This window comes from Stomoxys calcitrans, chromosome 3, assembly GCF_963082655.1.
Source record: "Stomoxys calcitrans chromosome 3, idStoCalc2.1, whole genome shotgun sequence".
Classification (NCBI taxonomy): Eukaryota; Metazoa; Arthropoda; class Insecta; order Diptera; family Muscidae; genus Stomoxys; species Stomoxys calcitrans.
In genome coordinates, this window is record NC_081554.1 from 185,605,071 (window position 1) to 185,630,199 (window position 25,129).

The window sequence follows — 25,129 nt, forward strand, 5'->3', positions numbered from 1 at the left end:
GAGGCCGGGCGGCAACGGCTCTTGCACAAAAACTGAGTGCCTATGATGCTTGATAGGACAAGGCGAGTTATTGGCGCCTTTAAATAACCAATGGCCAACCTGTTTCCGCGGCGATCGGTCCTTTGGACCGGAACAGGCTTGCTCACTTACAGGAGCTTGACAAGCATCGCCACCTACACGTAAAAATGTGGCTACAACAATATCTTTTGTAATCACATATCAATTGTATTCGATTATAGTTTGTTACCAAATATGGGTTCTACTCGAATGCCGATTATAATCAAGTGCTAATTGTAATCGAGTATAGATTCTAATTTGATTATATTCAAATGTCAATTGTAATCCAACACAGATTGTAATTAAATAGCGATTTAAACGAATATCGATTATAATCGAATATCGATATGATTATAATTTTATCACATCGATATTCGATTACAATCGATATTTAAATTCAATCGATAGTAATTTATTACCAATGTTCGATTACAATCGATGTATGAGTTTAATGAAATTAGATTAATATCGGTTATAATAAAAAATCAATTGAAATCGAATATTATTTGTTATCGTTTATTGGTTGTCATGGAATATTGATTATCGATATATGATTATACTAAAATAAATTAGAATCAATATTCGATTACAATCAATATATTGTATAACTATAATTGAATTTAATCGAATATCGATACATGATTTCAATCAATATTCTATTATTATCGAATATCCATACATGAATATAATCAATATTCGTTTATAATTGATATTCGATTATAATTGATATTCGATTATAATCGATATTCGTTATAACCATATATTGATTGTAATCGAATATTGATTACAATCTAATTTTATTATAATCATATATAGATATTTGATCGATATTCGATTAAATCGATATTCGATAACAATTTATATTCGATTACAACCGATTGCTATATATAATTCGGTTATAATGATGTGATTGCAAACGATATTCGATTTTAATCGATTGGAATCTTATTTTATTACAATAATCTCATATCGATTGTAATTGAATATCGATTGTAATCGGGTATCGCTTTAATCGAGTATCAATTGTTGTCGAATATTAATTGTTATCGAATATTGATTGTAATCAAATATCGGTTGTTAACAAATATCGATGGTAATACCGATTAACGAAACCGAATATCTGTTGTAATCAAGTATCGGCTGTAATCGGATATCGATTGCAATCGAATATTTCGATATATAGCTATTCCACCGAAGGTGGCATATAGAGGATGCATCCATTATTTTGCTTCGGTGTAGAAATTTCGTTGGGCCCAACGATTTTGTGCTGCAGATGACATTTGTAACTTCGTTCTCGATGAATTCTCTCAAACTCTCTCTCAAAATACCCAATAAATTTACGCTTAAGGAACCTGGCGCAATTGTAGTTTTATGCAATTTAGAACATTTATGCCGATGCTCCTCACTTGGAAATTTCGAGTAAGGTTCAGGAGGAGCAGTGCAACCTCTATTGTCTTATTTACTGAAGCTAGAAGGTAATTTTTTCCGACGTCGGAAACAAAAGGAGGGTGCATAAGTATTTTAAGTCACCCTGGTTAGTTATACTTCTCGTGGTAAATACTATTTCCTTATCAAGAGGGTAAAATTGTCGCGGGGCCCAGCACCTCGGGCGATTAGTCACATAATTGTTATCGGGATTCATACTTAAATGACGTGCGAATAACCTAGCTTATCTATTCGGAACTATCAATACTAGGTCGGTAAAAGTGACTGGGGATCTGTCATCCTTTCTGCCAGGATTTGTGAAAGACCGTGCAGTAGACCACAACCTATTAATATCGGCACTTAAGTTATGGTGCTTCAAATTTTCTATCCACAAATTCAGCCTTAAGTTGAAATATTTTGCGAGATATTTAGAAAAAAAAGCAAATATGACTTAGGCGGTCGTTAATCAAATGTTATTTTTGAATTTTATTTAAATTGTTGCTGTTATTATTTTTTATATTTTATTTTATATATATTTTTTTTTTTTATTTTTTTTTTATAAATTTTTTTTCATGGCAAAGTTTAAGGTCGCTCTACTTTTCTGCATATCAAAAGCTGCCGCATATTTTTTCAATTTTTTTATTGTACAAAATTTTTACTACAAAATTCCTTTCAGTTGCATTTTATTTAATGTGTGCATACACATTAAATTTTTTTTAATATATTTTTGGCTCTTTGCCAAAAATGTAAAATACAAAGTTTCCGTTTTTCTTTCGGTCATTTTATATGGGATTTTCGTTTCTTGTTTTCTTTTTTTTTTTTTGCATATCAAAATTGTTTATACAAGCTGTGGCTTCACTATAAATGTTTCTTCTTCTGATTATGCTGTGTAAAAATAATGCGTTTATCGCAATATCAAAGAATGTTGGTGGTAAACTACCAGCGAATTCTTGGCGCCTTAAAATTGTTTTTTTTTTTTATTTAGCCACTGCTCGAAACTATTTTTTGAGGCGGCATTGATGCTGCCAATGATGACGTTATAATTTTCTTTTGGTTATTTGTTTTTTGTTGTTAGTTTTTGTTTCTTTGGCAAAGGGGGTATAGAGATAGATGTGTCATAAATCTTTGTTCACACAAAATGATTTATAAATGAAAAATTGTTGATAATTGTGTGGGAGGAGCAGGGAATGCTGTATAACCTTGAATTTGGCAGGGGTTGGGGGCCTAGAAAATAGTTGCATTTTTTATTCTTGAGAAAGAATTTTATAAAACTTTAGTGAGTGATTATGGTAAAGACATAATTAATAGATTAATTTTACTTAAACAATATAGGGAAAGGTCAATCGTTGTTGTCTTTGATGATTTATTTGGAAATTATTCAAATTTCTTTTAAACAATATTGTTGAAAAAAAATTTTAAAGTTTAAAAAAGAAAAAAGTTTTCGTTGCAAAATAAAAGGAGTTTTTTAGTTTGTTATAAATAAATAAAAAAATACATTTAAAAAAAAAGATAAATTCAAATTTTTCTTTAAAAATTAAAGCAAAAAAATTCGAAAAAAAGGTTAAAATTTTTCAAAAAAAACTTTCGGCTTTTTTTACTTTAGGTCATATGTAAAAAATTTAAACTAAAAAAGCCATAAAAATATTTAAAAAATTAAAGGAATTTCTGGGAACTCAATATTGCCTAAGACAACTGAAATATAAAGGAATATTTTTCTAAGAAAAATCAAATTAAAAATCTTAACAAAAATTAAATCTCAAAAAAAATTTTAGAAAATTAAAATTAGAACCCTTCAAAACATTTTTCAAAGAGAAAAATTCTTAAACAACAGATTTTAGTATATTTGAGCAGTAGAATTCATATTAGATTGATAAGAAAATTTTACTTAAATTTTATGGAAATTTTTACACAAAGTTGATAAGGTAAATTGAATAATTTTGTTGAAAAATTTCCCCAAAAACCTTCTTAGAAAATTTTAAGATCCCAAATCTGCCAATTTAGGGCCCTAAGCCCATAAAAAAACGGATTTATTACCCGATTTCACTAAAATATGAAACCATAAGTTGTTTAAGGCCTTCCGTCATCCGGTCAGAATACGGTCCAAATCGGACCATATATAGATATAGCTGCCCTAGAGCACTATCTCGCTATTTAGGTTCTTAATCCCATAAAAAATGGATTTGTGTCACGATTTCGGTGAAAATGTGTCATGTATAAGAAATCTGGCCATCAAATTTGGTTTGGTTATGGCTTTGGTTATGGTAGTGGAGTTATAATCAAATAGGCTGATGAAATGATGAATGTGATGCATGTCAAAATTTTTGGGAAATTTTTTTTCTTGGAAAATTTAAATTTTTTTAAAAATTCTAAAAACTTTAAAAAAACCAAAATTCTTTGAACTAACAAATAACAACACATCCGAATTTTTTAGAGTTTTTTAATTTTTTTTTTAATATTTTGGTGAAAATTTATCTCAATTTAAAAAAATTTTGAATTTTTCAATTAAGTAAAATTTTATAAATTTTCTCAACAATAAATTTTTTTAATTTTTAAAAGTTTTTGTTTTTTTAATTAAATTTAAAAAAATGAAAATTTTTTTGCAAAAAATTAAGAAAATTTTTTCTAAATAAATGACAAAAACTCCAATAAGATTAAACTAAAAAAACCAGGGATTTTTTTTTTAAATTTTATAAAATTCCCAAACAAATATTTTTTTTTCAATATTTGTAATTTTTATATGTATTTTTTATACCCATCACCGAAAGATGGAGGTATGTTAATTTTGTCATTCCGTTTGCAACACATCGAAATATTCAATTCCGCCCCTACACAGATAACAATAATTTTGAAAAACAACAACTTTGGTCGAAAAACCAACTGCGAAAGTTGTTAATTTTCCTGCAACAATTTATTTTGAAAGGCCATCTTTGCAAGCCAACATATAACAACAACTATATATCCATAAGCAAGACCAAAAAACAATTTACCAACCCGCCGCAAGTGCTTTGCTTCGGGTGGTGGGGTTTTTATTTCTTTTTTTCGGCTTGCGCTGCTTTGTCTGGTTCGTTTTACTGTAGCTTTCGGATTTTACTCGTGTCACTCTCTCCACCCTTAAAACTTTTAATAACTTTGGTGCCGCAGAGTATTGAACTCATGATCTGATGTATGGTAGTCTTGCACGCACGCCCGTCGATATCATCTTCTTTATGACGAAATAAATCTATAAGTACTGCTGCATAGTAATAAGTGTCCCAATAAATTAAATTAAAAAGAGAAGGTAAAAACACATCTAATTTTTTTTTCTAAATACGAAATTCATATTTTTTATGCCGAATTTTCTAAAATAAGTGGCCGACCGGAAAACTAGAAAGTGTGCCCGACCGGAAGACTCGAATCTGTGTTTGCAAGGCCTGATTGACATGGGAGTTTTGTGCTCTACATGGTATTTTAACAACTACCTCAACTAAAGAACTTGTTGAAAGTCAAAAAAAAAAATTCAATAATTTTGTCTGTCAAGTCTCTGTCAAGACTTACTTGCGTACTTCAACCAATAATGTCTTCGATTCTATGCTAAAATCCGTTGAAAATTTATAATTTCGCATACAAATTTGGCAGTTGGCTTTTTCTAAAAGTTTTTTTTTTCTGTGTATAAAGTATATAAATTCTTGATAGTCGTAAAAATGTAAGACCAGCTAGCCATGTCCGTCCGCCCATCCGTCCGCCCATCCGTCCGCTTGTCTGTTGATATCATGCTACAGTCTTTACAGTCTTAACCATAGGCAGGTTAAGTTCGAAGAGGACTATATCAGACTATATATTGATATAGCCCCCGATTTAGGGTCTTTGGCCCGTAAAAGCCACATTTATTATTCGATTTTGCTGAAATTTCCGACAATGAGTTATGTTAGTCCCTTCGACATCTTTCCTCAAATTGGTAATGATCTATCCGGATTTGGATATAGCTATCATATAGACCGATCTCTCGATTTAAGGTCTTGAGCCCATAAAAGACCCATTTATTGTCCAATTTATAGTCCAAGACCTTAAGTCGAGAGATCGACTTAAGGTCTTGGACCCATAAAAGGCCCATTTATTGTCCGATTTCCCCGAAATTTGGGACAGTGAGTTGTGTTAGGGCAGTCGACATCCTCTTTCAATTTGGCCCATATTGGTCCAGATTTGGAGATAGCTGCCATATAGACCGATCTCTCGATTTAAGGTCTTGGACCCATAAAAGGCCCATTTATTGTCCAATTTTGCCAAAATTTGGGGCAGTGAGTTGTATTAGGCCCTTTGACATCCTTTCTCAAATTGGTCCTGGTCTATCCGGATTTGGATATAGCTATTATATAGACCGATCTCTCGATTTAAGGTCTTGAGCCCATAAAAGACCCATTTATTGTCCAATTTTGCCAAAATTCGGGACAATGAGTTATGTTAGGCCCTTCGACATCCTTCTTCAATTTGGCCCAGATCGGTTCAGATTTGGATGTAGCTGCCATATAGACCGATCTCTCGATTTAAGGTTTTGGACCCATAAAACCCATTTATTATTCGATTTTGCTGAAATTTGGGACAGTGAGTTGTGTTAGGCCAGACGATATCCTTCTTCAATTTGGCCCAGATCGGTCAAGATTTGGATATAGCTGCCATATAGACCGATCTCTCGATTTATGGCTTTGTACCCAAAAAAGTAGCATTTATTATCCGATCTCGCCGAAATTTGAGACCGTGAGCTATGTTAGGCCCTTCGACATCCTTGTTCAATTTGGCCCAAATCGGTTCAGATTTGGATATAGCTGCCATATAGACCGATCTCTCGATTTAAGGTCTTGGACCCATAAAAGGCCCATTAATTGTCTGTTGTCGCCGAAATTTGGGGCAGTGAATTGTATTAGGCCAGTCAATATCCTTCTTCAATTTGGCCCTGATCGGTCCAGATTTGGATATAGCTGCCATATAGACCGATCTCTCGATTTAAAGTTTTTGCCCCGATTCCAATTTCGCGGAAATTTGACACAATGACTTATATTAGGCTTTTCGACATCCGTGTAGTTTATGGTTCAGATCGGTCTATATTTGGATATGGCTACCACAAAGACCAATATTTTGTTCTACAAAATTGAACAATGACTTGTACTAATTAGACCTCCCAATATCCATGTCGATCGGACCATATTTCGATAAAGCTGCTATGGAGGCATAAATTATGCATTTTTCACCGAATTATGAAAAAAAGGTGGTTTACATATATACCCGAGGTGGTGGGTATCCAAATTTCGGCCCAGCCGAACTTACTTATTTTTTGGAAATTATAAGACAATTTGCCTAAACTTAAAACAATTAAAAACTTATTTTTTATGAAAATTGAAACATAATTTCAAAACAAGCCAAAAAAAAATATTTTAAAAATGAAAACTATGAAAATCAAAACTAATCATTTTTTTTCATATACCCATGAAAGAAGTTTTTTCCAAAAATTTCCCATGTTTGTAAAATATTTGAGGATTTTTTTTTTTAATTTGATTTTTTTTTACTTCAGGATTTTTTTGGCTGATTATAGTATAGGGGTTTTTATATTTAGAAAAAAAAAATAATTTCTAAACTAAATTATAACAATTGAAAAACATTTAAGCATTTAAAACAAAAATATAAAAACCGTTTAAAATTCAATCAAAGAATAAAATGAAAAAGTCTCCTAAAAGTTCAAGGTAAAAAAATATAAAAAAATACAAAAAAGATAAGATAATACATAAAAATGTAAATAAGTAAAAAAAATCTTAAAAATGTCCAAAGAATTAAAAAAAAATAATAAATTTAAAATTATTTTCTAATTTTTTTTTTATCAATTGTGAACGTCAAGAAAAAAAATTAAAAAACTGCTATGGATCATCTATTAAATATCATAAAAGGTTAAATAATAGTTAAAAAATTATAAAAATAAATGTAGGGTTTATTTATGCTCCTCTATGTATGTGTGAGTAATGACATATTCACTAATACGAGTATGCCTATAAACTTTTACGTGTGGTTATGGGATTTTGGTTAACAAACAACTTTTTTTTCTTCTCTGGTTAATTAACCATCTTCTGGGTAGCTGGTTTTAACCCTCCCTTTTACCCCCTTTCAATGTATTTAAAAAAATGTTTTAAGAGTATTGTATTTTGTAAATTTATTTAAATAATTTTATTTTGATTTTAATTATTTTTTTATGTTTTTTACATTTTACTTTTTTTATGTTTATAAATTTGTGACAACTATTATTTGTGTTTTTGAAATATCAAAACAATACCGACAACACCACCACCACCACTCTCCAACTCCTAAATCCATCCGAATAATGTAAAACCCCTTCCACATGTGGTAATGGTACAAAAACAACAAAAAAAACTTGTAAATCCAAAAACTTGTAAATCCATATACTACACGAACAAAGTAGATTCATCAAATCCGTTTCTCTTCTGCATAGACTCAATCAGAGAGCTATGAATGCCATGAGGTTGCACATACCCAATCTGAAATATCATCACAATCCCGCACCCGCTAGCTTGGGCTACCTGCAGGCACCACCCGATGCTGGATGTAATCATGGCGCCGGTTCGGCTCTGCATGTGATAAATCTCGACGAGCAGGACGAGTTGGCCTTTCAGACGCCCAATTGTTCGGTACGCGATGATTATGCCTTAGAGGATTTTCGCACGCCCCTCAATGAAATGCCCTCACCGCCTCCCCTATCCGCCAATTCGGTGTATAGTATGAATTATCTGAATACCCCCTCGCCCACGTATCGTAGTGTAAATAGCAATAGCCAATATGGCTCCCGCGATTCCGATCTCAATGAAAGGGGTGTGGGAGACAGCGAAAGTGAGACGGCCGATGATTCAGGGCTGGATGAGAATTTTCATACGCCACGAGTTGCCAAAATCAAATCGATGGAGAATCTTTCCATATTGGAAATGGAATTTCACAAAGCCTCCCAGGAATTGGATCGCAACTCGCCGCGACGCCTTAAGCTCTTGGCCGAAAGGGAAGGTCTGCAAATGCCCAAAATGAAGTCTTTGAATAATCTGTGCATGGATGACTATTCGGAGGAGCAAGTGCGGGCGGAGTTTCAGCAGATACGTGAACAGCGTCTGGAGGAGAAGTATCGCTTTAATTTGTATCATCGCAAAGGCTCGTGTTCCTCGACAAATTCGGGAAAACTCTATCTCAAACATACCAAAGTGGGCAATGCCAAATTTATAGGAAATGAAAATGAGAGCCCTTCGCCTCAGGTCACCCCAGCCGTCATACATTTTCCCATACAGAAAATGCGTTCCATGGGCACCATACCCGATGTGGTAACGGAGCGCATAGAGCCGGATCCCTTTCTTACGCCTACTTCCGGTCGCAAACCCAATTTCCCGCAGATGACACAATCGGCGGAGAAGGCTGCCTTGCCTGGCTATGCAGCGGCCCGCCTGCTCAACTATGATTGTGTTGATGGAGGTGGCACACCTCAGAATCATCAATCTCACACCTCTCTCACCGAACTGAATACCCATGATCGTTTGGGTAAAATGATGATCTCCGCGGATGGTTCGTTTATGTCACGCACCCCGTTCGAGAGAGCCTATCGTCGTACTTTAATGAAAAGTTCAACGCCCTTTCGACAATCATTTGGTCTCCCTCAATATATGCCAACCGATCTGCCGACCGAAGCGGAGAGCCGACCCACGAACACCAATCACAGTGCTGCCGCTGGTGTTTACGAGTTAATGAGGTTCGTAGAGAACATTTAACGTTACGTAGATTGTTTATGTCTCAAAAAATGCGCAAAGAAAAAAACACGAATCAAACCATGTCCATTAATATGAGAGTCGAACCATGATGCTTTAAAGTACCCTACCCCTACCTATGTACCTTAGGTCTAAGGCTTTGTTGCGTTGAGCAAACTTCTAGCTAAAACCCTAAATTTACTCGGCACTCCTCCTTATCACCTAATCCTTGTTTGTTTGTCCGTTTACAGTTACGTTCTCTTGTGTTTTTGTTATGTTAAAAATTTTGTATTGTCTTCCTCGTTGCGTTCTCTGTCTCTTTGTCTACCTCTCTTTCTCTCTCCCCTTCTTTTTTTGACACATTTAACCACACTTAGACTTAGAACACTCTTTAGGCTATAAGATTAGACTCTGGTTTTGGGAAACTAGCCTAATTAATTGCAACGTATCGTAACACTTAACAACACATGCATTGAAAAAAATCTAGTTAGTGGCACCGTAACGTAACAAATAGCCATTCTCGATTTAGAAACATCAATGGTTTTTGGGAAATAACTAGAGGCAACACGTATACACCTACATACACTAAGAAAGATCTGTAGCATAGATATGCCTTAACTAGACTCTGGTTTTTGGAAGATAACATGATTAGTGGTTACGTATCGTAACAAAACCACATTTTGACATAGAAAAATATGCTATATTAAGATTCTGATTTCCAGAAGAAAAACTAATCAATGGTAACGTATCGTATCTTAAATAACTTAATAAGAGGCAACACATATTCCTACATACACTTCGAAAAATCTGTAGGATATAAGATATGCCTTGATTAGACTCTGGTTTCTGGAAGATGAACTGATAAGTGGTTACTTATAGTAACAAAACCACACTACATAGAAAATTATGTTATGACAAGAATATGATTTCTTAAAGGAAAACTAATTAGTGATAACGTACGTAAATACGCAAGTGATAGTTGGTGCACATTGTTTGTTAAAAAAGCCTATTAATACCACAAATTTAAACAGTTTTAAGTGACCTATCATAATTAGTCGAACACGTGTTGCGAAGAAAGTAGTCAGTCGGTACCATTTGATTTGTTTATTTTGATAATCTGATTATTGGGAACGTGTCATAACGTTAAAAAAACATTAGTGGTATTTTCTTCAGCAAATGGCGGTTTCTACAATTTAAATGCTTTTACAAGTCTATAGTTCAAAGAATTTCAAGTGATCAAATACCTTTATCAGATTTTTATTTATGGAATCTTTACAGTATTTAGTTACACACGTAACGTAACAAAAAAAAATTTTAAAAAACCAAATTTTTTATTTTCATGAATAAATTAGTCATTGGTAATTTCGCCTCCTATTCGTGAATATTTATTTTCGTAATGAAAGCTTATTTGATTAGTAGCAACGTATCGTAACGTAAAAAACTAAATAAATTTCTAACCAAAAGCCAGCAGCCAACAAAAGAATTTTTAAATCAGCAGTTAAAAGAAATTCAAGCGTTTCAAGATTTGTTCAAGAGTTTCTTGCAATAATTAATCACACACGTAACGTAACCAAACGTTACGTAACAAAACACAATATTGTAAAAGATCAACTTCCCCATTTTCTTGAACTGATAAATCATTGCTGATTTAGATTTCTACTTTGAAGATTGTTTTTTCTGATGAAAGCTTGCCTGATTATTGCCAACGTGTCGTAACGTTAACAATAATTAATGACTTTAAATAAAAAGTCAAAACTCCAACAAAGCATACAATTAAAATAATATTAAGTGACACGTCGCCACTAATTGGGCAATATATTTGTGGACATTAATTCCTTTGTAACGTGCAACCGTGTAAAGCCAATAGTGCCAATCGTTGCCACCAATTGTAAAGTCTCAGTCCTTGATGAGTTACTTAAAGACAAAACCGTAACGAAAGTACTCAACAATTTTACTACTAATATTAAGTAACTTGTCCCCACTAATTGAACGTTATCATTATGGACGTAATTCTTAGCTTTATTAATAGTTAAAGTGTCGTAACGTAATAAATCATAAAGCAAAGGGTGAATGATAAAGCCAATTGGTAAAACCACATAAGGTGACAGATAGCTACAAATTGGTCGTTCTCGGTAATGTATCGTCTAATTAATGGCCGAAATACCGTAACGTTATATAAACTTATTCATACCCAAATAAAAATTTCCCAACGAAATCCTCCTACGAACTACAGTTACCAAAAGTCAACCTATGCTGCCAAATTACTTTGGGCTCTCATCGCAGAGTTGGATAGCATAATTAGTGACATACGTAACGTAGATTATTATCTACAAAGATAAGTAAAATATTTTTTGTTAATTACATTGACGCGCTACCTGTATCGCTATTTCGACTAGTTTCTAATATCGTCACAATACGAAATGTTTGACCTATTTAGGCTTTATAATCAAGATGTTACAAAACGTTTTCACTATGTAGGCTTTATATTAAGACGACACGGCATGTTTTGTCGCTATATCGTCTCATATCAAGACGTTATGATACGTTTGCCACTAATTAGGCTTTAAAGTTGGACGTCACTATGCAAAATGCTGAAAGAAAAAGCCGGTTGTTAAAACCACATTAGGTGACGTGACCTAAGTTACTAATTGATCGTTCTCTGTTCTGTTTCTAGTCTCTTCACGATACGATAGCATACGTTTGGCACTGTTTAGGCTTTATCATCAAGACGTTACAAAACGTGTTTCACTATTTAGGCTTTATATTAACACGTCACGGTATGTGTTGTCGCTATTTAGTCTCATATCAAGACGTCACGATATGTTTGCCACTAATTAGGCTTTAAAGCAGGACGTCACCATGCAAAATGCTGAAAGATAAAGCCGCTTGTTAAAAACCAAATTGGGTGACCTATGGCCACTAATTGGACGTTCTCTGTGATTTATTGCCTAATTAGTGGCCGAAGTATCGTAACATTCATACCCAACAAAAATGTTTCAATGTGGACCCTCATACATACTACAGTTACCAAAAGTAAACCTATGCTACCAAATTACGTAGTGATATACGTAACGTAAATTATTATCTATTAGGACAGGGAACACATTTTTCTCAAATACAGTGACGCATTACCTGTATCGCGATCTGGAGTAGCCACTACTCTTGTCACGATTCCTTTGGCACTATTTAGGCTATATAATCAAGACGTAACAATAAGTTTTTCCCTATTTAGGCGTTTTTCACTATTAAGACGTCACCATACGTTTGTCACTAATTCGGCTTTAAAGCAGGACGTCACTATGCAGAATACAAATTTGCCGATGAACATACCATTAAGGAACAGGGGCAAACTTCTCTTTTTTAGATATAGATTTTAAAGCAAAAAAACTTGCTAATATCATTTAAATGGACATTTTCTCATTATTAATGGAAAAATTTTAATTAAAGTATATTGTTCTCATTGATATTTTGAAAAGTTTCAAAATAGTAATCGCAGAAAATATGGGTTTTCATCTGTGAATCACGAACATAGTACCGGCCTTAAATCATAATACGAAGGCGTAATGTTACGTTTTATCACTATTTAGGGCTTGTATCAAGTTATCACGATACGTTCGTCACTGTTCAGTCTATAAATCAAGATACCACGATATATTAACCACATTATGGTCTTAATATCAAGACGTCACGATACGTTTGCCACTATTTAGATTTGATATTCAAGATTATTTAGATAATTACCTATTATTTTAATATCACATAGCTAGTTTTGGAAAAAATTAACACTTACCTACATAATTTCTCCTATCTCTTAATTTTAATGTAGAATTTTTATTTAAAATAATTCTTTTCCACTACTCAAAAAGTTCATAGTTTATAAAAATTGCACCTAGTCTCAGAAGGTAAAACTAATTTTTTTTTTGAAGATAATTAAATTTTTGTCGCATTTCACAAAATCATTATTGGAGATGGTATCTCAAATAAAATTGGTGACAGTTTTGTAAATCCAAAATCACAGGGCGTTGGTGAACTAAAAATTAAAGTTTTTTTTTTAAATTTAGAGTGGTTAGTAGTTTAAAAAGATTTTAATTTTATTTTATAGTAGGGTTAATTTTTTAAAATAAAAAAAAAATAATAAAAAAAAACATATGTATTGTTGTTCAACAACTTACTAGTCTTTCAAGATATGTGCCCTTATTTTCTCATGAAGAGCGCATTTGAATTCGCTCCAGTTCACTTAATTTTAAGTTCATTTTATATTAAATGTTTTGTTGTAATAATCGTCATTCTTGGGGAATAATTTTACATTTAAGACCACTGTACAATGTCTGCAAACTCTTGCAATTTCGCTTTTAAAATCTTCAAAAAGAATTTCGAGGAATTATAAAGATTTTGGACCACTGTACAATATCTGAAAACTCTTGCAATTTCACTTTTAGAACCTTCAAAAGGAAGTTTGAGGAATTATAAAGGTTTATTGGTGACTGCCGCCGCATCGGAATGTCCTCTAATCTCTGCATCATCAGTGTCTCTACGACAACAATTAAATATAATATTGTTTTTCCTCTATGGAATGTTCATGGGCAAATTTCCAATGTTTTAGTCGAAGAATCCTCAAACCCTGGACAGGGAAAAAGGTTTTTTGCACGGATTTAGAGGATTTTGTGAATCAAATATGGTTTTTTGTAGGGGTTCTTAAGCACTATTTTCATGATTCCAAAAGTTTACTTATGAATGACTATTCAACCCCTGTTGCGTATGATTTTCAATATTCCATAATAGTTGATAAACCATACGCAGGGGCTTACATGAACAAGGTACCCATTGCGTATGATTGCTAATAATTTTTGCATGCAGCACAAAATCTGCTACAATGTAAACTTTTTCAAGCAATAAATAAATTTTTTTATTACTTTAAGGTCAATAACTGCTTTATCTACTAGCTGTCTAGACTCAGAAAGTAATTTGAATGGCTTTTGAAAGTATCAATAATAAATTCTTAAAACAAATCCAATCTGAACAAAACGGTGTCTCTTTTAATTTAAAATCCATTATTCCATTTTAATATTACAATACAAAGAAAGTATTAATAGTCTATACCAACAATTTTTTATATTTCCATTTTCATCCTTTTTTTGTGGTCCCTGCTCTGTAAATGGCAATGAAAAAATCAATTTATTTTGTGTATTTTTTTTTTGTCTCCTCTCACAATTTGCATACCTTGAATGAGTTGTACGCCAACGGTGATTGAATGTCCTTCGGTTGTCGTATAGCATTTCTTCTTTTAAAATACCTACTACATTGACAATATACGTCGCTGCTATTGTGTACACATACACAAAGACTTAAACCCATAAAAAAGCAACCAAACCCAAAAAAGGATATACTAATGAATGATTTTGTAATGATGCTGTCATACCCATTGCTACAAAATACAAGTATCTTACAATTTTGCAATGTTTCAATGATGTTTCATTTTGTATTTGTAATGCGGCATTATAATTACAATGAATTTTTGAAATCTTGTCGTGTAACCGAGCAAAGACATGAACATCAATCAATATGACCGTATTGTAATGTAATGAAAGCTTAAATTTGGTTGTCAATCGCCCCCTTAGGGAAATGGAAATATTGAAGACAAAAACAAAAATTACTGATATTCAACAAAAGTCTTTGAAGACGGGGAAAAATACCAGCATGGTTTCATATCCAGTACCTACATATAGAACTTAAGTTGTTGGTTTGAAAACCAATTAACCTTTTTTTGGGAACAGGGTATTAAAACTACCCTCTTCCAAGGGAAAGGTACTAAAACTACCCTCTTCTAAGGGAAAGTTAGTAAAAGTCTCCTTTTCCAAGGGAAAAGGTTGTAAAACTACACTTTCCCCAGGAAAAGGGTACCAAAACTACACTTTCCCAAGGAAAAAGATACTAAAACTACCCTTTCTCAAAGAAAAGGGTACTAAAACTACCCTTTCCCAGGGAAAAGGGGAATTAAAACTAACTTTTCTCAAAAGAAGAAATCACAAAAACTAACCCTTCCCAATAAGAAGGACACTTTCCCAAGGGAAAGGGTAATTAATTTACCTTTCCCCAAATGAGAGGGTACCAAAATTGCCCTTTGCTAAGATAAAGCGTACTAAAATTAAACTTTTCCAAGAGAAAGGGCACTAAAACTACCGTTTATCAAGGGAAAAGTTACTTAAACTACTCTCTCCCAAGAGAAAAATACAAAAGCTACCCTCTCCAAGGAAAAGGTATTTAAATTGCCTTTGCCCACGGGTACTTAAATTGCCATTTACCAAAGGAAAGGGTAGTAAAACTACCCTTTCCCCAGGAGAGGGGTACTAAAAATACATTTTCCCTGGGAAAAGGGTACTAAAACTAGACTTTCCTAAGGGGGGGAAAAGAAAGAAAGGATACTAAAACTACCCTTTCCCAAAGAAAGGATACTAAAACTACCCTTTCTCAAGGGAAAGGGTACTAAAACTACCCTTTCTTAAGGGAAAGGGTACTAAAGCTACCCTTTCTCAAGGGAAAGGGTGCTAAAACTACCCTTTCTCAAGGGAAAGGGAAATAAAACTACCCTTTCTCTAGAAAAAGGTTACTAAAACTTCCCTCTTCAAGAGAAAAATATTAAAACTACCCTTTGCTAAGTGAAAGGGTTCTAATACTACTCGTTTCCAAGGAAAAGGGTACATAAATTTTCCTTTCCTAATGGAAAGGGTACTTAAATTACCCTTTCCAATAGCAAAGTGTATTTAAAATGTCCTTTCCCATGGTAAAGGGTACTAAAATTACCCTTTCCCTGAGAAAAGGGTACTAAAACGAATCTTTCCTAAGAAAAAGGTGCTAAAACTACCCTTTCGTAGGGAAAAGGGTACTAAAACTATCCTTTTCCAAAGAAAAGGGTACTCAAACTACCCTTTCCCAAAAAGAAAGGTACGAAAGCTACCCTTTCCCAAGAAAAAGGATACTAAAACTACCCATTTAAAGAGAAATGGTACCATAACTACCCTTTCCCAAGAGAAAGGGTACTAAAACTACATCTTTCCAAGGAAAATGTTCCTAAAAATGCCTTTTCCTAGAGAAAAAGGGTACTAACATTATTCTTCTCCAAGGTAAAGGGTACTAAAACAACGCTTTCCCCAGGCAAAGGTACTAAAATTACACTTTTCCAAGAAGAAAGGTGCTAAAACTACCCTTTCCCAAAGGAAAAGGGTACTAAAAATACCTTTCCCCAAAAATCAGGGTACTAAAACTACCCTTTCCCAAGATAAAGGGTATAACAAATATCCTTTTTCAAGAGAAAGTGTACTAAAACTACTCTTTCTCAAGGAAAAGCGTGCTAAAACTAACCTCTCGCAAGAGAAACATACTAACACTATTCCTTTCCAAGGAAAAGGGTACTTAAATTGCCCTTTCGCAAGGGAAAGGGAACTTTAATTGCCCTTTTGCAAGGGAAAAGGTGCTAAAACTGCCCTTTCCCAGGGAAAAGGGTACTAAAACTATCCTTTCGTAGGGAAAAGAGTACTAAAACTATCCTTTTCCTTATTTAGTACCCTAAAACTACCCTTTCCTAGGAAAAAGGGTACTTAAACTGTCCTTTTCCAAAGGAAGGGGTACTAAAACTACCCTTTCCCAAGAGAAAGGGTACTAAGATTAGCCTTTCTCAAGAGAAAGGTTACTAAAACCACCCTTTCCCAAGAGAAAAATATGAAAACTACCCTTTTCCGAGGGAAAGTGTACTAACACTACCCTTTTCCATGAAAATGTATGCTTAAAATGCCCTTTCTCAAGGGAAAAGGTATTTAAATTGCCATTTCCCAAGGGAAATGGTACTTAAGTTGCCCTTTACCAAGGGAAAGGGTACTACAACTATCCTTTCCCAGGGAAAAGGGTACTAAAGCCACCCTTTCCTACGGAAAATTATACTAAAGCTACCCTTTCCTGGGGAAAAGGGTACTAAAACTATTGTCTTCCAAAGGAAAGGGTACTTCCCACCACAAAGGGTACTAAAAGTATCCTTTCTCAAGTGAAAGGGTATTAAAACTACCCTCTCCCAAGAGAAAGAGTACTAAAACTACCCTTTTCCAGAGGAGGGTACTAACACTTTACTTTTCCAAGGCAAAGAGAGCTAGAGCTACACCTTCCCAAGGAAAAGAGTCCTTAAAAATGTCTTTTCCCAGGGGTACTTAGGGGTAAGGGTTCTTAAACTTCACTTTCCCAATGCAAAGGTACTAAAATTAACCTTTCCCAAGAAGAAATGTTCTAAAACTACCCTTTCGCAAGGAGAAGAGTACTAAAACTACCCTTTCCCAAGAAATCGGGTATTAAAACTATCCTTTCTCAAGGGAAAGGGTACTAAAACTACCCTCCCAAGAGAAGTTTACTAAAACTGACCTTTTCCAAAGGAAAGTGTACTAAACGTATTCAAAGAAAAGAAGTACTAAAATTACGCGTTTCCAAGGAAAGGAGTACTAAAATTACCCGTTTTAAAGGAAAGAATTACCTTTTCACAAGGGAAAGGGTACTATAACTACCCTTTCCCAAGGGAGGAGTACTAAACCTACCCTTTCCCAAGAAAAACCGTACTAAAACTACACTTTACCTATGGAAATGGTACTAAAACTATCCTTTTCCAAGGAGAAGGGTACTTAAACTACCCTTTCCCAAGAAGAAGGGTAAGAAAATTTACCTTTTTCAAGGGAAATGGGGCTGAAACTACCCTTTTTTTAAGAGATAAAGGTACCAGTTCTAGGTTATAAAGGTACTAGTACAAGGTACTAAGTAAAAGAGTACTAAAACTACCCATTATCAGGTAAAAGGATAATAAAACTACCCATTACCAAGTAAAGGGGTCTTAAAGATACCCTTTACCAAATAAAAGGGTACCCAAACTATCATTTACCCGGTAAAAGGGTACTAAAAATACCCCGAACTTAGTAAAAGGGTACTAAAACTACCAAGTAAAAGGGTCTTAAAGTTACCCTTTACCAAATAAAAGGGTTCCCAAACTATCATTTACCCGGTAAAAGGGTACTAAAACTACCCCTAACTAAGTAAAAGGGTACTAAAACTACCCCTAACTAAGTAAAAGGGTACTAAAACTACCCTTTACTAAAAAAGTGTTCTCAAAATTTCCCTTTACTAAGTACTAAAACTACTCGTTATTGAGTAAAAGGGTACGGAAACTATCGTTTACTACGTAAAAGGGTACTAAAACTACCCTTTACCAAGTAAAATGGTAAGTAATTTATCAAGTAATTTTTTTTAACTATCCCCCTTCCAAAAGCTTACTAAAATACCATTTCCCTAGGGAAGGGGACTAAGACCACAATTTCCTAAGTGTTAATAAAATCCAAGGGAAAGGATACTAAAACTATCCTTTTCCAAAGAAATAGTACTTAAGCTTCTTAAAGTCTGCCCCTGGAGAAAGGGTACCATAAATACCCTTCCCCAATGAAAGGAATACTAAAGCTATCAAGGTATACCTTTCTCAAGGTATAGGGTACAGTAGCTAGCCTTGTTAGGGACATTGCTTTACAAACTTGGCATTTTTCTTTCTCTAAGAAATATTTAAAAACAATCAATTTATTATAAACTTTCAACCCCTTTTAAGTATTTTTTCCTCCATAAAAAAAAATTTAGTGGTCAAACGTTGACTTTTCTGTCTCTTTTCAATACCCTTTTTGACCAAAAAGGAAATTTTGGGTTTTTTTTTCTTCTAATTTGATTTTTATCTCGGTTAAGGTCTTTTTGAGACATTTGAGGGGGGAACAAGTAAACTCTTCTCCACTGCCTTCCATTATATTCACTTGGACTTGACAACAATGACAAGCAACAGCAATGACATGTTGTCCTTTTTCAATGTTGCAGTATTCGCTGCGACTGCGACTCAACGCTTCAATGGTTCAAGTATTGTCTCATCTGTCTTCATGTTTTAGCATTCATTCATGGGTTAAAACAAAAATGTCGTCAATGTCCTTCCTAAGGATAAGGCAACACAAAAAGGAGAAAAAATAACGTACATAGACAGTTTTTCATTGTTTTATAGATAGTAGTAGACACAACGTCGTAGTCATGGGGAGTTAAGCCAAATAGATTTATTGCAGTTGAAATTTTTTTCATTGTTGAAGAACAACAACAACAAGAGTATGAAGTCCTTAAACATCTTTACATGCTTGCACACACACATGCATATTTCTTGTGATTTATATTTTAGCTGCACTTGATTTAAAACTGGGGTAAAAAATTTCGTTTTTTTCTAGTTTTCTTTATAGTGACCCAGATTAGATCAGGGCACTGATGACAAGCATACTTCGGTGCATGCAACGAATATTTAGTTTACGTTGTTCTGGCCCCACCCTCGATATTTTTGTTAACATTGTTTTTCTTTTCTTTTTAAATTAAAGTGCAAAATAAGTCCTTCATAGTCTTGTTATCGGTTTAAATTTAATATTTAAGTGAAAACATTATTTAAGTTAAGCAACTTAAAGCCTTTAAAAGTCGCTGACTTAATATTTACGTATTTGCTTTTAAAGAAGTTTTTTTCTCAAAGAGTCATGTACTTACTGTCTAGTCTGCTTTCGCAAGTACCCATGCTTCGGAACTATATAACAACGTGGGTATTATCATTGACTTGTATGGTTACTGAGCTGAAGTCGTTTTTTGTTTCCTTTCTTGTTTTCGTGGCAATATGCTGAGTTTTTAATCATTTCCTAATCGTTTTTATAGCCAGATTGCGCAGACTAGCTGATGCATATAACTCATCAGCATTTAGCGTACGTTCTTAGATAGTTTAGCGGGCAATCCATCGCCTGCTGCTGCATTGTTGCATTTTAGTTGAATAATTGCTATTATACACACAATTAACTTAGCTGGCAACCCGTCGGCTTCTGCTGCATTATTATATTTTCGTAAGGTTACAGCCGGGCGGCATAGACACAAAATCTACCTCAGGAATTTGTTCGAAGGGATCAAAGGGAAATTAAAAATATATTTTTTTTGAATGTTGTGTTTGTCTGTCTTTTCTTTTCAAAAAGGGGGAAAATTGGGTTTTAAAACAAAATTTATTTTTTTTATATTTAAGGAAACTTAAGAAAATACTCAAAATGTTATACATACATTTTTCTTTATCAATGTTTTCATTATATAGAACTTGCTGTCTATATGAATCTCTGATATTACACACCACCTTGTACAAAAACTTAATTCAATGTTTATCTCACACTATACACAAATTACCAACACAAACACTTTAAATGTCGCAAAAAGAATATTTTTTTTACTTCTTAAAAATATTCGTGAATATTCTTGCAATTAATTTTTGTATATAATATTTTAATAAAAAATATATAAATTTTTTTATTAAAATTAATATTTAAAAATTATTTTTTAAAATTAATTTTTTTTTTAATATTTTTAATTTTTTTTTTTATTTAAACACAATTCTTTAAATAATAAGAAACTATTTTTATTTTTTAAGCATTTATTTTTTTTAATAATTTAAAAAACTAGAAAGTTTTTTTAATATCTAAAAAAAATTAATATTTCGGTATATATAATTTTTTAATACTTAAAAAAAAATTTGTTTTATTATTATCGTTTTAATATTTAAAATATTTTTTTTTATTATTTAAAATATTTTTTTTATATTTAAAATATTTTTTTTTTAGTATTTAAAGAAATTTATTTTAAACAATTAGAATTTTTTTTTAAGATCTAAAATTTTTTTTTTAATAGTTTGAAAAAAATGAATTTTTAATATAATTTTTTTTATTATTATCGTTTTAATATATATATTTTTTTTTTTTAATTTAAAAAAATATATTTTTTTTTAATATTTAAAATATATTTTTGTTTATATTTTATAACATTAAAAAAATTATATATTAAAAAAATATTTTTTTTTTAATTTTGGATATATAAAAAATTATGTAAATATATAAAGTTAAACAAATTTAAAAGAAAATATTTTTTTAATATTAAATAAGCAAAAATATTTTTTTATGTTTTAAAAAAAAATATTTTTTTTAAATTTTAAATACTGAAAACTAAAGAAAGTTTAATATTTAAAAAAACAAAAAAAAATAAAAATTACTTTTAAATATTTTCAAATATATATAAAAAAATTTTTAAAGTAATTTTTATTTAAAAAGCCATTTTTAAATATTTAACATTAATTTTTTTTTTTAATTTTTAAAATATTAAAAAAATATGTTTTTAACATATAAATTTTTATACCCTACACCACTAATGTGGTATTTTTTTTTTCATCCGATCCGATCGTCTTCAAATTTGGTATAGATATGTTTTTCAGCTTAAAGACGAAGTCTATTGAAATTGGAACAAATCGGATCAGATTTGTATATAGCTCCCATATATATGTTCGTCCGATTTGCAGTAATATTGCAATAAAATGGTCATTTATTAACCGATTCTCTCCACATTTGGTAGGAAGGATGTTCTTATGACTCCTGACATTATTGGTGAATTTCATAGAAATCGGTTAAGATTTAAATATAGCTCTTATATATATAGCCCGATTTGCACTTTTAAAGCCATTGCAAGCGCATTTATTGACCAATCTTCCCAATATTTTGTACAATGCCTTGCTCGACGACTACCACAATATCTGAGAAGTTTGCTCGAAATCGGTTCAGATTTAGATATAGCTCCAATATATAATTTTTAAAACCCAGCACCGAAGGATGGGGGTATATTCATTTTGTCATTCCGTTTGCAACACATCGAAATATCCATTTCCGACCCTATAAAGTATATATTGGGTTGCCCAAAAAGTAATTGCGGATTTTTTAAAAGAAAATAAATGCATTTTTAATAAAACTTGGAATGAACTTTAATCAAATATACTTTTTTTCTAAAGCAAGCTAAAAGTAACAGCTGACAGAAGAAAGAATGCAATTACAGAGTCACAAGCTGTGAAAAAATTTGTTAGCGCCGACTATATGAAAAATCCCCAATTACTTTTTGGGCAACCCAATATATTCTTGATCAGCGTAAAAATCTAAGACGATCTTGCCATGTCCGCCCGTCTGTCCGTTGAAATTGTGCTACAGTCTTGAAAAATAGAGATATTGAAACTTATTGTCCGATGTTGCCGAAATTTGGGATAGTGTGTTATGTTAAGCCGCTCGACATACTTCCTTGATATGGCACAGATTTCGATATTCAGATTTGGATGTAGCTGCCATATAGACCGATCTCTCGATTTAAGGTTTTGAGCCCATAAAAGGCGCATTTATTATTCGATGTCGCCGAAATTTGGGACAGTGTGTTATGTTAGGACCTTCGACATCGTTCCTTAATTTGGCCCAGATCGGTCCAGATTTGAATATAGCTGCCATATAGACCGATCTCTCGATTTAAGGTTTTGGGCCCATAAAAGGCGCATTTATTGTCCGATGTCGCCGAAATTTGGAACAGTGGGTTGAGTTAGTACCTTGGACGTTCTCCTTAATTTGGCCCACATCGGTCCATATTTGAAAATAGCTTCCATATAGACCGATCTCTCGATTTAAGGCTTTGGGTCCATAAAAGCCACATTTATTATCCGATTTTGCTGAAATTTGGGATATAGCGGCCTTATAGACCGATCTCTCGACTAAAGGTTTTTGGGCCATAAAAGTCGCATTTATTGTATGATTTCGCTGAAATTTGGGACAGTGAGTCGTGTTAGGCTCTTCGATATCCTTCTTCAATTTGGCTCAGATCGGTCCAGATTTGGATATAGCTGTCATATAGACCGATCTCTCGATTTAAGTCTTTGTGTCCATAAAAGACGCATTTATTGTCCGAGTTCGCCAAAATTTGGGACAGTGAGTTGTGTTAGGCTCTTCGACATTTTTCTGCAGCTTGGCCCAAATCGGTCTCGATTTGGATATAGCTGCCATATAGACCGATATCTCGATTTAAAGTCTTGGCCCCATAAAAGACGCGTTTATAATCCGATTTCACTGAAATTTGACACAGTGACTTATGTTAGGCTTTTCGATATCCGAGTCGTATATGGTTCAGATCGGTTTATTTTTAGATATAGCTACTTAAAAGATCAATGTTTTGTTATACACAATTGAACAATGACTTGTACTTATTGGTATTTGGTCCAAATCGGAACATATTTCGATATAGCTGCATTGGGGCATAAGGTATGAATTTTTCACCGGACCCATATCCGAGGTGGTGGGTATCCAAAATTCGGCCTGGCCGAACTTAACTTTTTTTTTTTCTTGTTTATTATTTTTTTTTTTTTATAATAAAAAAGATTTTTAAGTATTAAAGAAACTATTATACATATAAAATATTTTTTTTTTTTCGAATTGCTTATCAGGGTTATATAAACTGTTTAAAACAAGTTATGGATTTTCTCTTTTTTCGTTTTATATGCTTTTAGGGCTTCATATTTAGATTTTTTGAAAATAAAAAAAATTAAGGCTTCATTGGTTTTATTTCTGTAAGGAAGAGACATAAACCCTTAAAATTTTTCTGGTAAAAATAAAAAAATTAAACATTTTAAGAAAATGGCAAAAATTGTTTGAAAATATTTAAAAAGGGCTTCTATAAAGGATTGTTTTTATTTTTTTGGAATTTTTAAGAAAGAGTTAGTCTTCATTTTATAAGAAATTTCCAAGTTTTATTATAATAATCTTTTTTTTCTTAAAGGAACTTTTGTATTTGAATTATAGGATTTTTTTAAATTTTTTCATACATTATAAAATTTTTTTCTTAATTTTTTTTATAAGAAATATCAAATTTTGACGTAAGATCTTTTATTAATTTTTTTTTTATTTTTCCATACCACCTTCTTGGGTTTTGTTTAGTTGTCTCTCTCTTGTCCTTTTTCCAAGTTTATTTTCTGTAAAAAAAAACTCTCATATTCTCCTAAGTCAATGTGATGTTATATCATTTGCATTTTTTATGTCATCTCCTATATTTTTCTTTCTTATCCTTCTTCCCCTCATGGAAAACAAAACCCAAAACAAATCTTAAATGCTTTTAACAAAACTAAAATAAACTACTATGCTTCATAATGGATTTTAATTGTAAACGAAAAACCCTAAAACAACAACCACATCAAACGCCCCGTTATGACGTCATCGCATTAAACCACCCCACGACTTCACCTGCGCCCACAGTCGTAGTTTTAGTGGTGTACCCCGGCGCCTTTTGGATGGTAGTAATCGCCAAATTTCGTCAATTGCCTCGAGTGCTGTAACAGCAGCTGCAGCTGCCAATGCTGCAGCCTCAGCGTCCATTAACAATAATGTCCATTTGGCTTCCAGCTCTCCCTATGGCACTTTGTGCAGCATCAAGTCCACCCACTCATCTTCATCATCATCGAATGGCAGTCAGAGTAGTAGTAGCAGTAGCAATAATGTCATAACCTTTCAAGCAGCAGCAGGAGTGGATACAGTGGATGGCTATGGTGGGGGCATGGCCTCCACATCATCGTCCGCATCTTTAGCACAGCAACAGCAGCAGTCCTCGCAACAACTACAACAACAATCGTTAGTAGGTTCACCTGCCAGTGGTATAGGCGGTGGTGGTGGAGTAGGTTTTGGCTGCTCTTCCATTGCCACTGCTTCCACGGCTGGCGGTGGCAATAGTCTGCCCATCTTTAATAGCAATAGCGGTGGGAATAGCCCTCGTTTGGGTGATGCAGCTTTAAGTTCTTTGGCCGCCAGTCCCACCGATGCCTGTAGTATGCGTTCAAATCCTTCTGCAGCCTCTTTAATGGCCGCCGGGGAAATGGTTGCCGCCACTGGCATTTCGGGGGTCATGGGCAATAATTCAGCTACGCTTTCGCCGCTTTCTTCTGCTGGTGCTACATCTCATCTAATACGACGTCCCAGCATTACTATGTGCGT

The 25,129-nt window shown here is 33.2% G+C and overlaps 1 protein-coding gene across 5 annotated transcripts in view; it reads left to right on the top strand.

Moving 5' to 3' along the window:
* Positions 1 to 25,129, top strand: part of LOC106088406 (serine-rich adhesin for platelets) — a 244,646-nt gene that overhangs the window by 197,629 nt on the left and 21,888 nt on the right. For 2 of the 5 annotated variants that reach the window (XM_013253904.2, XM_013253901.2), the window contains exon 9: positions 7,919 to 9,244. In XM_013253904.2, coding sequence (XP_013109358.1) covers positions 7,919 to 9,244 — 1,326 coding nt within the window. Of the gene's footprint in view, positions 1 to 7,918; positions 9,245 to 24,397; positions 25,124 to 25,129 lie in introns of all 5 variants that reach the window. The other 3 variants (XM_013253906.2, XM_013253903.2, XM_013253905.2) reach the window with 3 other exon arrangements.